This window comes from Hyposmocoma kahamanoa, unplaced genomic scaffold, assembly GCF_003589595.1.
Source record: "Hyposmocoma kahamanoa isolate Upper Pololo Valley unplaced genomic scaffold, ASM358959v1 83, whole genome shotgun sequence".
In the NCBI taxonomy this organism is placed as follows: Eukaryota; Metazoa; Arthropoda; class Insecta; order Lepidoptera; family Cosmopterigidae; genus Hyposmocoma; species Hyposmocoma kahamanoa.
The window spans coordinates 650139-664713 of NW_020654175.1; the positions used below are offsets into that span (position 1 = coordinate 650139).

Here is a 14575-nt window from a genome sequence, read left to right on the forward strand (position 1 = left end):
ATTCTAATTACAAAACTATTCATTCAGCCAGTGATTCTACTCATAGAGTAGAACCTAGACTACAGTATGTATGAACTTACAACAATTGAAATGAACCTGTACCTAGCAGTTGGACGAATAATTGGCCGATGACGATTCGAATGAAGCGAATTCGGTTATTTATTGCATAAGCGTAATCAACATTCAATCAATAGTCGACAGAATATTTATCGAGTGCATCACTAGCTGCTTGTAAGCGGGCAACACTTTCGCGCAATGAATTGTCATTTTACTCCATCTTCAAAAAAGAAAGACTACAAAAATATCAAACAATTATAATACCTGCTAATACCATCAAAACGTTTAGTTTGAAAAGCACTGGAGTGTATACAGGACAAGGAACAGGTTTTATTCAAGGCCACGGCTGCACAGGTTTGTAGGTCTCGCGGGTCTACATCACGCTTGACACTTGAGATTTAAATTCAGCTCTATGCCGCTTACTACAAAGAACGAACTTCCTTCTCAAAGATTGTTTCGTGTTTCACAGCACTACTATTGCGACCTGCGGTGGCCCGTGTGGAAGTCCTTCAATCGCCTTTGCACTTAGGTAGGACGCTGCAGAGATACGATGTGTAAATGGAGTTTCAAGGATACTAGGCAAACCCAATGTGACTGCGGTGCCCCAACGCCGTACATGCGGCACTTACTGTTATGCCCCTTGTGTCCTAACACCTTTACGAGGTAAGATCTCTACGCGGCCACGGACAGCGCAGTCATACTTTGACGTTAGGGTCAATATAATCCTAAAATAAATAAAGTATCGACACGATAAGAAGAAGAAGCACTGTCCTATCCACTTTTCTAACCTCTACTCCAACTCCTTCAACGTTAGAAGCATCAAACTGTGGAATTCCCTGCCTGAATCGATCAGATGCCCTAAGTCTGTTCAGTCTTTTAACACTGTACCCAAAGCTCATTATCTTATATTCTAATTTATTCTTTTCTCCTATTCTTACCCGTTTTAAAATTCGTGTGTTGTTATTGCAATTGTGTTTTATAATATACTACTTCAATTTATGTAATTATATGTATATATTTTTATTTATTTAGCATTTTATGTTTTTGTCTTCATTTGTAGACTTGTAGATTTGTAGTGCCGTCAATTAATTTTAACTTACATTTTTTTCCTATAATCTGAACGTAGCTATTTAGCAATAAGGCCGCCTATTGTCCCAGTAATTTTTACTATTTTGTATTACTTTATAAAAATAAAATAAATAAATTTATTCCATAGGTAAAATTTTTACAATTTTTACTTGAAAACGTCATTTATTGCTCGTTCACTACGCTGACCTCCCTAAGAAGAATGAGCTAGAAACTCTAGGGATTGCTCTTTTCAAATAACCTTGAATACTATGGAAAACACTTTGAATCATAATTGCATAGAATCTAGACTCTACTACTACTAGAGAATGTAATAAATAATGTTAAATTTATTAATGGGTGTATACCTAAATAAAGAAACATTTTTTTTTTCAAATAAACTACTGCGTACAGCTAAATCGTGCGTTTCTTATCCAAAAAAAAGTGCGTCAGAGCTATATGAAGAGTAAACCTGTTTGAATCTTGGAGATCGCTTTTTAAAAAGCTAAGAATTCTAACGCTTCCCGCTGTGTACGTATTTAGCTATGCATGTTTGTTAAAAAAATTTGGCCCTATTTACTAGGAAACGTGAAGTATGTACTTTTTTAACTGGCCCCTCTCATAACACTACGTGCTTTTCTTGGAATAGCTATAATATGTCCATAAAAATATATAATGCTTTGCCTGCAACGATCGCAGACTTACCCTTAAACATATTTAAAAAGAAATTATTTGAATTGTTATGTGATCTGTGTGTATATGATATCAAAGAATATTTAAAATATAAATAAATTGACACAACCTCGTTTATAAGAGTACATTTCTAAGAATCTTTTAAATCACAATCATTGACTTACAAATAAATGGACGACGGGTCTAATACAAAAACCACGAAAAAAATGTCCCAAGTCAACCTATTTAAACGTAGTGACATGTAAAGGAATATGAAAAAGCTAAAACGTTGAATTTAAATTCTAATGTCATCGCAGTACTGTCTAATTTTGCTTGCGTCGCTGTCAGTCGAACAAACGAAGACTAAAGCGTGAATGACGCTCTGTATACGATTTTAATGCCTTATAAGTTCGGACACTTTTTAGCGCGGACCCGACGTCCATATAATTGTAAGTCAATGATCACAATTGACAAAATGGCTTTTGGCACATTGCTTTTAAAGTAATAAATAATATTTAGTACTTACAAATTGCCTAATAAAATACCTAATTTTACTCAAGATCTGTATAAATACTGTATTCTGGCAAATAAACGTATTCTATTCTATTCTAAAGTTAGGAAATGGTAATCTTAATATATGCACCGGAATCTTATTGTAAAAACGTGTACAGTTCCCCATAAAAGAATGGTCTTAGACGAAAAGACGAGTCAGATGCATGTGATCCATTACAACCCAATGAATCGAATGCGTATATATAGGGAGGTACAATAAGCACGGGAGAGAGTTACCTTCAACTTACCCGAATATCTTGCGAAGCTGCGTGCGATCACATTCGCCCTAACTGACAAAGCCCTAAGTTCCCTTCCCATGTCGCTGTCATCATTAACATCAGGCGCAAGTTATTCCCACTTTTAATTTTAATTTCTGTTAGTTTCTCGTTTTAATCGTGTTATAACGTTGTGTGATGTAAGACAAAAAACGTTTTATCTATCTAGATTTACAATTTGACCACGTCGACATATCTGTCCGTAGCCGGCGCGAAATGCTCAACAAAACTTTGCTCATCTGCGCCCGCGCAGCAATGTTTACTTTCACTCCACGAATAAGAATGGCTTTCATTTTTCCACAAATTCATCGCGTTCTAATGATACAAATGTGTCAGGTTTTGGAATTCTTTTTATTTGTCCGTCACATGACGTAGTCCACAAATTGTCTGTGATGACACATGATGTACCTAACATCTATGAAAGGTTTCTAGTGACCAGTGTAAGTAATATACATACTTCTTCTTAGTCTCATCTTCATTGCTGAAGGTCGTGTCACCGAAAGACTTTATGGGCAATTTTCTTTCATCTGGTTCTGTCCTCTGCCTCTCTCAGTGCAGTTGTTATAGGGAGGCCGGTGAGGGCGGTCACTTGGTCACTCCATCGGCTAGGTGATCGACCGCGGAGTCTCTTTCCCACGACAACCAGTTTGTCAAGGTTGTCTGATAGTCGGCGAGCAATATAACCAAAATACTGTAGGATTCACTGGTAGCATATTGTGGAAAGTCTGTCTGCGATATTAAGCTACTCAATTATGTTGGTTTGACGAAGCATCCTTCTCCAACACCACATCTGGAAAGAGTCTATTTTTTCCGTTCTGATGTCTAGGTACATAGGTACGTACTTCCGCCGCCAAGCAGTAATGTGACACCCAGAGACATGAAGTGAACAAGTCTCGTGAACCTGTAGTTTCACCAACATCCTCACCCCTCGAAAACGGAAGATATAGGTGAGGTGGCATCGCTGGACCAAGACCTTCAAAGGAGAGCCGTACCCAGCAGTGAAATGTGTAATGTGTCGACCGCTCAACTCTGAAAAAACTCGAAGATAAACTGTGCAAATTTCTAAATCTAAATGATCGTGCGAAAACAACCTTAAAAACCTTGTTTTTGGTCACAGGGGCTATTGACCCCTCAGACAAGTCCACGGTTGGTTGGTTCAAACTTTGATGACATCATGATGTTTTAAAAACATCTTCGTATAAGGGAGGTAGACTCAAACGATGTTGAATTAGTAGTTTTTGGGCGTTCTAGACAACTTAGCAATTCCATTAAAACCTCGGACGCAAAAGGGAGAAGTTATAACTTTGAAAGAGTTCGTACTACAGGTAGCACTGCCACCTTACCTAATTCTGCCGCCAAGCAGTAATGCGAGCTTTGTTGCGTTCCGGTCTTGAAGGGTAAAGGTGCTGGTGAAATTGCAGGTACATGGGACTTGTCATATGTCTCAGGGTGACGGATGCAGTGGTAGTGCCACTCAGATCTTTGCGATTTAAAGCTGGGAGTACAACTTGCTATCTAAATGGTCTGTGTCAGAATTTTCAACTCTGAATTTCAATGACGATTTTATTTTTGAAATGGCCCACCGTATACCGTTTAAAAGGTTAAAAAACTAACCAGTTTTTATATTTCCATTTTGATAATTGGAGTCGCGACTCGACTACACAAACTTGAGCAGGTGGTACGAATGACAATAAATACAGTAGTCTCTTTCTTACTTCCTACGGAATAATTTAATCGACAGAGATAGCGATATCTTTTTTTACAAAAAAATAAAGGCTTTCCTCTTTACCGTATCGTATTCGGTGTATTCGTCATGGACTTTGCTTTTGGATGATTAAATTTCTCAAGAGTGTCTAAGTATTTTTGAAGCATAGTTATTTTATTATATCAAGCGACACGCCTTCCATAACAGTTACAGTTCTAGCTTTAGTCGCAAAGATTGAAACGTATGGAAATGTAATTTTTGTTTCGATGGCGTAACTTATGGCACAACATCATTTCATCCTCAAAGATATAATTGAGCTATTGTAAATGTGCACTTTGTTAAATAAACGATATTTTTTTTAAATTCCGTCTATATTAGTTGATATACGGATTATAAATTAACTGCATTCAAGGTAACACTATCATTACGTTTATAATAGTTAAAAATAATATTTGATACTTTTTTTTTCATATAGATCAAATCTGGGTTGCGCTCTCCGTTCAGTAGGTTAAGTTAAGTGAGTAGCCTCGGCAGCGGCCGGCGAGTTGCAGAAGCGAAGACTATCAAAGTTAATTTATAGAAATCAATTCATTAGCTCAGAACAGATTGATACATACATTGTTTTAATTTATTTTATGTCTCAGAGAAAAAGGCACAATCGTTAAAAAAGATAATGGTTTAGGTCTTTTTGCCTGCTGCTTTTGCAAATTTAAAACCATCATTTAAATACATGCCGTAACTTACTAATTATTTGACATTTGTTTCCATTCGTTTTTACTTACGATTAAAGTGCTCAATATTGATTACAGAGTTACTATATTTTATAAAGAAATACATTTGTTTTGAAGAGTAAATCGCTGCATGCCTAGTAATTTACATGGTAGTTTTGGTAAGGCACCATCGATCGTTCTCTTTTCATTCTACTGATGACGTAGAGTGTTTGGCTTGTGTTAAGGCTCAACTTCCATTGCAACTACATTTAGCAAAATAATAAATTTTATCATAATTGCAACTTAATCGCGGACATCCCAGAAACTAAAAATATTAAAGTATTCTTACCGTTAACAACTTGAATTAATATTGCAAACAATACAGCTCCGAGGCGGCATTTCGTCCGCCATTTTGTTCTCGACGCCATCTTGTTGTCTCTAGTCCATTCTCTTAGTACATAGTTCACTATACTTGTCACTTCTTATCACTTTCTCTCTGTCACTTCACTTTTAAATTCTTTAACTAGTTGTCACTTGTATGTTTAATTTCTTCACTAGATAATTGTGATGTTATTCACATTGTATTTATTTGAGAGTGGTGGACGGATCTGTAACAAATGAAAAATTGTTTTTACTATGACATTGTGTTGACGATCTCCGTGATCGAGTGGTTTTTTGTGACAACAAGTTTGGTATTCAATTTTTTGGCAATTTTATTCGTTTTCTACGTTTTATCAAATTTGACAAATTTCTGCTATACCGTTTTTTTTTCTTTCGATACAGTGAAATTATCCTTATCATGAAATTGAGCATATCGGAATTGAAAAAAAATATTTAGAAATTTAATTAATTTTATTTTTATGGGCAACTCGAGCTAAGCCAAAATTGTTTTCACAAAAAAAGACTTTCATGGTTCCTAAGACAGGTTCCCTGTATTTCCTATTCTGATAAAACTTAGACCGCTTCACATTTTGCAAAATATACTTTTATATAATTTCGTTTCATACAATAACTATATCTAAGGTCGTGAATTATTTTATGACACTGGTAACACAATCGAGATTACAAACATTTTTTTTCACCTCACTAGCTCGGGAAGGCTTTCTTTCTCATTAGAAATCTGCGCGCAATTGTTTCTTCCACCCTAGCGTCTAAAAGGTTTTTGAAATTCGAACTAGACGATGGACTATAGTGCAGCTAACTTCTTTTTACCAAAATGATACGTTCAACTACCCGATTTGTCGAACATTATTTAAGTAATCTAAATCCATTGGTGTATTTTATACTTATTATTGTTGACATTAAATTGACAACGATAACTAATTTTGTGTAATAAAACCGATTTGTTACAGTTCAATTGTTTTTTTTTTCATCTACCATTTTCCTTGCTACGGTGAAGTGAAAAATTGTGTGTTTCGCTCGGCTGTTTTGTGGCAAAATTGTTTTGCGTCTCGTGGCTTGAAACCCTCGCTAGGCTCAGGATTCTATTTTTGAACCTTATAGTTTCAATCTTATACTCCTTCGCGTGATCGGGTTTCAATCAACACTCGCGTCAAACAACAACTTTGCAGCATTGCATAACAAATAACTATTCGGCCGCCATTTTATAGAGTCATGTCCTTTTTGCTTCGTTTCTAGAACTCGAATGTTTTCTTGTTTCGGATTTCCCAATACTGTCCTAGTTAAAAAACACACTGTATGTTGCCTAATAATAACATGTTGTAAATTGAGAAGCAGCCGATCTCCTGCTAGGATCCTATAGCCACAATTTTCTGTTTTTCTAACCTTCAACTTAATTGGATAAACGAAGTTCTTTAGACTGGGTCAAGCTACGTGCTAACCGGTCTCCATATTGAATAACAAGCACATAACCGTATTGCGTCCCGGTATTTCTTATTGGACACCTTTCGAATATTAATTATGACAGAAGCGGGACACTTATATTTACGATTTTTAATTGCACAAGTATCGATTGAAAGGAAACATGTACGGAGTCTTCAATTTGTAAGTTATGTACGTACTGTATTTATTAATATTTAGTACTGTAACCAGAACGAAATAACTTCTTTTCTACCCTGTACTTTAATCTATCAATTGTAATTTCAATAATCTCAGTACAGGGTACTAAAAAAACCGACCTCACAAGTACGTGGAATTACATATTATTACCAAGTTTTATTGAAATCGGTTACCGGAAAGTGCGCAAACCCGGATTCATCCCCTAGTTCGCCGCCATACGGGACTTGACACAGGAGATAATAAAAATCGGTTCTCACTACTCAAAGTATATTGAGAGAAAAACGCCTTGAATTAGAGAATAGCAGAATCAAACATTAAAATAATTGCTCCTTATAATAAAATTTAGGCGCTATTTATAAAAATGAATCTTCATGCGTGTACAGCCACTCTTAGAGGTGGATGATTTTCTTCAAAATTAAATGAGACCACTAAGGAAGTACCCTCTTTTCAACAAAAAATAATCAAGAAAATCGGTGCACAAATACCGGAGTTATCGTGTAACATACACACGCAAAAAAAACATACAGTAGAATTGAGAACCTCCTCCTTTTTCTTAAAGTCGGTTAAAAAAAGAACGTTGTATTTTTACTAATTAAAAAAAGTCTACCTAAACGCGTCACTGTGTATAACAACAATAAAGGCAACATTTTGTGAAATTATTAAAATTTAAATTATTTTATTAAATAACATCTCAAAATCTTACATAACAGGTGCAAAGGCAAAAATAACTATTTAAAAACAATATAAAATATCAAATATGACGCTACTCAAACGCTGTACTGCCTCCTGATTGGGTATGATATGAGCGGTATTAGACCAATCACGGACACTTATTTTGTATCTAGCTTTTGTTAGGCTTCCTTTGAGTTTGTTTGTGGATTGTTAACAAAATATACATGTGTTTCATTATTTTAATTTAGTCGTAGAAAAAGTATTGCATGAAAACATTACTTAATAAGTTTGTGGAATAAAATCTATTTGCCAAGTTTTATTGAAATTGATTAACAGGGTGAACCGGATTCATCCCCTAATTTGCCTCCCTTCGAGGTGGAACGTTTTCTTCAAATTCGAATGGGACCACTAACCTTTCTAACAAAAAAGAATCTTCGAAATCGGTTCCCAAATGTCGGAGAAAACGTTGTGTGTATGTCGTAACGTATGTTACGACACACAAAAACAAACAAACTGAGAGGTTCCTCCTTTTTTTTGAAGTCCGTCAAAAATTTCGGGTCCACACAAAATCTAGATCCAACTCTTTAAGCTACCATAATTTACCGTACCTACACCACTATCGTAGCCTCGATACAGAACTGTGCCGGATGTCGCGTAACGTTTCGCAATCTGCGCGCGCGCAACCGTCTTCGCGAATCGCGCATGCGTCATACGGGATTTTGTGTTGTGAAAAGAATTAGCTATCACTTGTGCTGGTGAAGGGTAATGTGGTCATAGTAATCATAAAGATTGCGCAAGCTTTCAGGCTACTATCGACGTTTTAACTGCGGAGCAAAGATCTTATTTACGTTACATACATACATAAAGCCTTTTTTTATAATATCAAGTGACGGGACCAACAAGGCGTACGCCTGATGGTAAGCTACACGCCTGTCCATAACAGTTTCAGTGCCAGTCAGAGCTTTGAATCGCAAAGATTTGAGGGGCACTGCGACTGCCCTTGTGCCTATAACTTAACCAGCAACCTTACCCTTCAAAACCGGAACACAGTAATGCTGACATTACTGTTTGGCGGAAGAAATAAATAAGGTGGCAGTACTTCCCTGGACGAACTCTTTCACAAGGCTCTACTGCTACTACTACTCTTCTTTAAGGGTATCCCCAATCTAATTGAGATATGTTCGCCGAGGTCTACCTCCCCACGCCTCCATCCACATTCGCTATTTAAATGTGGCAAAAGCAAGGTCACTTTTATTAGCAATACTTCTTCCTAACTCTGAAGGAAAACACTGTGTTAGCCTAAACCCTCTGTAGAGACCCGTGCCGAGTAGTGAGATGTCTATTGGTTGATACATGCTGTGTTTATAGTAATTAGTATCATATGCGTTACGGTACATTGCTGTACGAGTATAAATAACGGTGTTAATCGAGTGTGAAGCGAGTTGTAAATTTTAACTTCGTTTTTAAACGTGTACTTTTCAAGGAGTTTTTAAAATACTATATTTGACATTACATACGTCGTTCTAACCAGGAATTGAGCCGAAATGTCATTTGACTTGTATGAAGCTACCTTTTCATGCAAATTTAGTAGAACAAATTATTCTAAAAATGGTTTCTTTAGGCGCTCTCTGGATTTTTATAACAAAAACTTAAATAATATTGATATTTTTGGGTTAACCTTACAAAGTTTTAAGAAGAAAGTAAGAGAAGTAGTTTTTTAAGTTTATTAGTTTACCTATTTGTTGTTAATTTTTCAAAAAAATTTATAAGCATTTTTATTTATCGGGTATTGTTATTTTATGATATGTTATTAATAATTCTTATGCTTTGTAGTTGAACCGTATTTGCTCACTATTTCTTGTGTATATTTGTGGAACTCTAGGTCTAATTATTTTAATCAAGGTTTTAGTAGAACCCCTGTTTTATGACTGTTTGTTTCCCTGAATAAATAAATAAAAAAAAAAGAAAAAAAAGAAAACTATTCTGCTAAATCATTACGGTGACGACTGCACTCCGATTGGCCAGCCCCAATTCGAAACAATTGACAGGTGTCGTCAATTGTTTCCCTCCAAAACGACCAGTTTAACTTAAGCTTTGATGTAATGGACGAAAATTTAAAAACTACACGTTGAATTACCGATGTAATGTGATTCCGTTTGTTTTGTAATTAGATGTTTTGCTGTTTTTTCCACACCACCGAATGGAACAGCCAGCGATGGATAGCCCTTATTCGATCTCTATTTCTAGTTATATACTCGATGTCCCAAAGTAAGTAACTAAAGTACTTGTGTTATGGAAATCGTAAACGACGATGGTAGCACAAACACCCGGAGCCGAGACAATATAGAAAATTTTGTTTCTACATTGACCCGCCCGGGGATCAAAACCTTTGTAATTTATAGGAAATGAAAGTATTTTTCAGGATTTCAATCGCGTATATTTGTTATTTCAAAATTAAAAATAAGGTATTTAATTAACAACTATTGTAACTATAGTGAAAAAATAGGGTGGTTTGCATCAATATTAGACATAACTGGTTGAAGACTGTACCACCTCAGTCAACCGTGACTTGTAAAGTGATGGGACCTGTAAAGGGCCCGAAAGTTCGGTTTGTTACAATCGCGAAAACCTAAGAACTCCTTGTAATTTATGTTTGGAAAAATATAGTGACAGACATAACATTAATACGAGGAATACAAATAAACTAGCCATTCTTGACAGTCGTCTTCATAAAGTCTCAAAGTATAGCTACTATAATAAGATTCCGATTGATATTCAAAATCTGCCATTTACGAGATTTAAAACTATTGTGATATAAAAAATTTAAAATAGAGGTTTATTATGCAACTTCCGCGTACTTGGATGACAAAAATCCGCAGTAGTGACCCGTTTAGCTTTTGCAGGTAGTCTCGATCTAAGATGTTTAAATTAAATATTGTAATGACAAATGTATTCAAATTAGAGTTTCTTGCTTGTTCTTCTCAGGGGAATTTGCCTTACGAATGAGCAATAGAGTTTAATCAGTACGACAATTTCAATGTCAATTTTCAAAGATGGCGACACTATGAAAAGTATTTTTTTTAATAACAAAGTTAAAAGTACTTAATTCTGGTTTATTATTACTATAATAATTCCGAATAGGTCAATTTATATGCCTTTTCTATCCTTTTTCTGTGCCCAGTAGTGTGGTCAATGTTTGTTGATACAGTCAACCATATTGCAACATTTTGGTTTTACATAACAGAGGATGTGACACAGAGACTTTAATGGACCTATTGCATTAAAAATACGATGACATCCGGCTATGATTCATAGGTGAATGAAAATGGTTGTTTCTTTAGCAACCAAAGATTCAACTAATGTTATTTCCTAATTTAGAAACGGTGATAACCCAGTGGAAGAACAGTTAATAACAGTAAAGCTCCTTATGAAAGAGATCGCCCAGAGACGTGCACTAATGTAAGAGTGCTGGTGATATTACAGGCACATGGGACTTGTCAATTTAAGGCACTGAGTGGAAGTGACAGGACGATCCAGTCGTGTCTGAAGGTAAACGACACGCCTATCTGTTGCAGTTGCAGTGCCACTCAGAGCTTTAAATCGATAGATCTAAGGCCCACTGCCACTGCAACCGTCACCCTGAGACATAAGTTGACATGTCACACGTGCCTGTAATTTCACCAGCACCTATACCCTAAACCGGAACACAGTAATGCTCGCATTACTGCTTGACGACAGAAACAGGTTTATTACGTATATCATAGATCGAAATAACCCATAAAAGCTAAACGGGTCACTGCTATGGATTTTTGTCTTGCCAATACACAGAAGCTACGAACCTTTAGTGAACAGTTCTTGTTTCACTATAGCTATAATCATCGTCATTTCAGCTAAAAGAATGTCACAACGACCTCTCCTGAGCCGCTTGCATCCAGCGGATTCCTACAGCCTTCATCAGATCATGAGTCCACCTTGTGGGTGGTCTGCCCTCGCTGCGTCTTCCGGTACGCGGTCACCACTCGAGAACTCTTCAGCCCCATCGGCCACCTGTTCTGCGAGCAATGTGCCCTGCCCACTGCCACTTCAGTTTTGCAATTATTTGGGCTATGTCGGTTACTCTGGTTTCCTTGCAGGTATCCTCATTACTGATTCCTAAGGCACTGACCTTACAGAGAACCGGATAAAGTACGTGCAAAAGTGTTTATCCGAGGTTAGGACTGACTTAGATTGTCCCAGAGTCCTTATGTAGAAAGATATGGTACTGCCCTTTGAATGACTTTGAGCCAACTTATGGGGCACATAGTGAGCGACCACGTCTCAGTACCGCAAGTCATCACAGGCAACACACAAGACTTTTGTCTTGAGACACTGTGGTATTTTGGACAAGAAGATATGGCGTAATTTCCCAAAGTCCGCCCAGCTGAGTTGGATTTAACGATTGACCTCTATCCCGAATTTTGACCTACCTAACTGGATAATTCCGATCTTCATGAGAGTTGGCCGTACATGAAGAAAATCATCGAGACGAAAACTGCCCATCGAAGAAGTGTTAAGTCCCTAACCTAAATGAAACTACAGCCTCTGACCACGTGGAAGGTGGCAAGCCTAGTTCAGGAGTCAGTCTCCCGCAATACGTTTACTTCACTCGGTTAATAAAAATAAATAGGCAACAAACAACACATCAATACTTTCGTAATTCTCTCGATACGCAAGGCATGCGCGCGCGCACGTTTGACGCTACGGTACCAGGTATGTGGGGCACACCTGCACCGTTACTGTATGAGATACCAGTTTGTATGGACACGCCTTATGCTTGTTTGTATAGGTATTTACTATAATATTTAACAGTTTCTTATACACCGCTGTCAGCTGTTACATTGGTAATCGGATAGTAAAACTAGAGTCTTATAAGCTGTAGAAGCAGCTACAAGAGATTAAAAACTGAAATAATGTAAAAACTTGATATTATACAGCTTTCACGTACCCAATTGCCATAAACACACTCATTCAGTTGCATTAGAGCTCCTTGTGAAAGTGTTCGTCCAGGGAAGTACTGCCACCTTGCCTATTTCTGCCGCCAAGCAGAAATGTCAGCATTACTGTGTTCCAGTTTTGAAGGGTAAGGGGGCTGGTGAAATTAAGGCACATGGGACTTGTCAACTATGTCTCAAGGTGACGAGCGCAGTGGCAGTGCCCCTCAGGTCTTTGCGGTTTAAAGCTCTGAGTGACATTCCAACTGTTATGGACAGGCGTGTAGTAGTAAATTACGAGTAGGTAGCAGTTATAGTTTCACCACAGAGATTTTGTCTTTCTCATTTTATCATTGTAATATTTATTTTTCGCAAAGGGAGACAACACAGATTTCAAATAGTTACATTTCTTTGACATGTTGTGAGATTCAAGTGTCAATGTGGAAGAAATAAACATAATATTATTGATATCATCGTTCTCAGCCTTTTTTTGGCTGGTATGAAAAATATTTAGGGACCGAAATCAAGTAAACACAGTATGGCGTGCATCTATATGGAGGGTGTGTAATAAGTATTATTATTATTATCGGGGTAGACAAAGACCACAACCTTCCAAAGTCTACGATCCTGACACACATCTTTCATACAAGCTTGTCGGCCAAGGGAGCTCTTGACCTGGCCTTTCTATAAGACGTCCTCAATTTGGTCGTGGAAAGTTCACCTTAGTGGGCCCTTACATATAATTCTGTAAATTTTCCGTATAATTCTTTAAATTTTCTTTCAACCTGTATAAACGAGATTATTTCGTAATCTATACATGTTTGTATTTCGGTAACTTTTTTAAATACTTACACCTAACCTTTTATTGTCACTCTCACACTATTATTTCGCTTAACAATAAAACTGAAAGTAAATAAGTTATTAAAAAACCGATTAGAGGGGATTATCGATCTTGTTTCGCTCATTCGGATAATCGAATCGCCAGCCCCACCGAATATACCTGTTAAGCAAAAAACTGCAACGTTCCAGAAGCGATTAAAAACTTTAAAATTTATGTTACTCATTAATTTATTCGTAATTGGATATACTTAAATACAATGTATGATCGAATTAAAGATTAAAAACATCATATCTTATATTAAAATATGAAACGTGAAAATATCAAAAACTATTGATAGGAAAGAAAGAAAATGAAACTATTTTTCCGGATTTAAATCACGTGCATTTGTTTTTTCAAACCAACCAACGTTTCGGACCCTTTACAGGTCCCATGGTCACGGTTGACTGAGGTGGTACAGTCATCAACCAGTTATGTCTAATATTGATGCAAACCACCCAATTTTTTCGCTATAGTTACAAAAGTTATTAATTAAATACCTGATTTTTATTTTTTTTAAGAAACGTTCCAAATTACGCTACATTACGTTTCACAAATTATTTTATGGAATGAATTTTTATTACGTTACATTCATTATTAATTAATAATAGAAATTAGAATAAATTAAAACATATTAATTAGTACTGCCTGTCTTATGTCTGTTTGAGATTTTTCATCACAGGAAATACTGTTTGAAAAACAAATATACGCGATTTAAATCTGCAAAAATAGTTTCAATTCCTAAGTGTAACATCGCGAAACCTAAGAATTTATCAGAAATTGGTGAAAAATTATTTAACATTTTTATTATAGTAAAAATTACTTTAGCGGTGATGTTTACACTATTATTCATGTGGAAAAGTTACATATTTACTTAAAATGTAACATAATATTTATTACTCTGTTTTAATATGGATGTAAGATTTGTCAGTGCGAATATTACATAGTTAGATGCTTAGAATAATAACGCATAGAAACCTAGTCCGCACACGCTAAGTGAG

At 36.3% G+C, this 14575-nt stretch overlaps 1 protein-coding gene across 2 annotated transcripts in view; it reads right to left on the reverse strand.

Annotated features, from left to right (window-relative positions):
- Nucleotides 1–5639, reverse strand: part of LOC113234311 — a 42049-nt gene extending 36410 nt beyond the window's left edge. For both annotated transcript variants that reach the window (XM_026469613.1, XM_026469612.1), the window contains exon 1: nucleotides 5386–5639. In XM_026469613.1, coding sequence (XP_026325398.1) covers nucleotides 5386–5464 — 79 coding nt within the window. In that variant the 5' untranslated portion in view covers nucleotides 5465–5639. The remainder of the gene's footprint in view (nucleotides 1–5385) is intronic.
- Between the last annotated feature and the right edge of the window lie 8936 nt (nucleotides 5640–14575).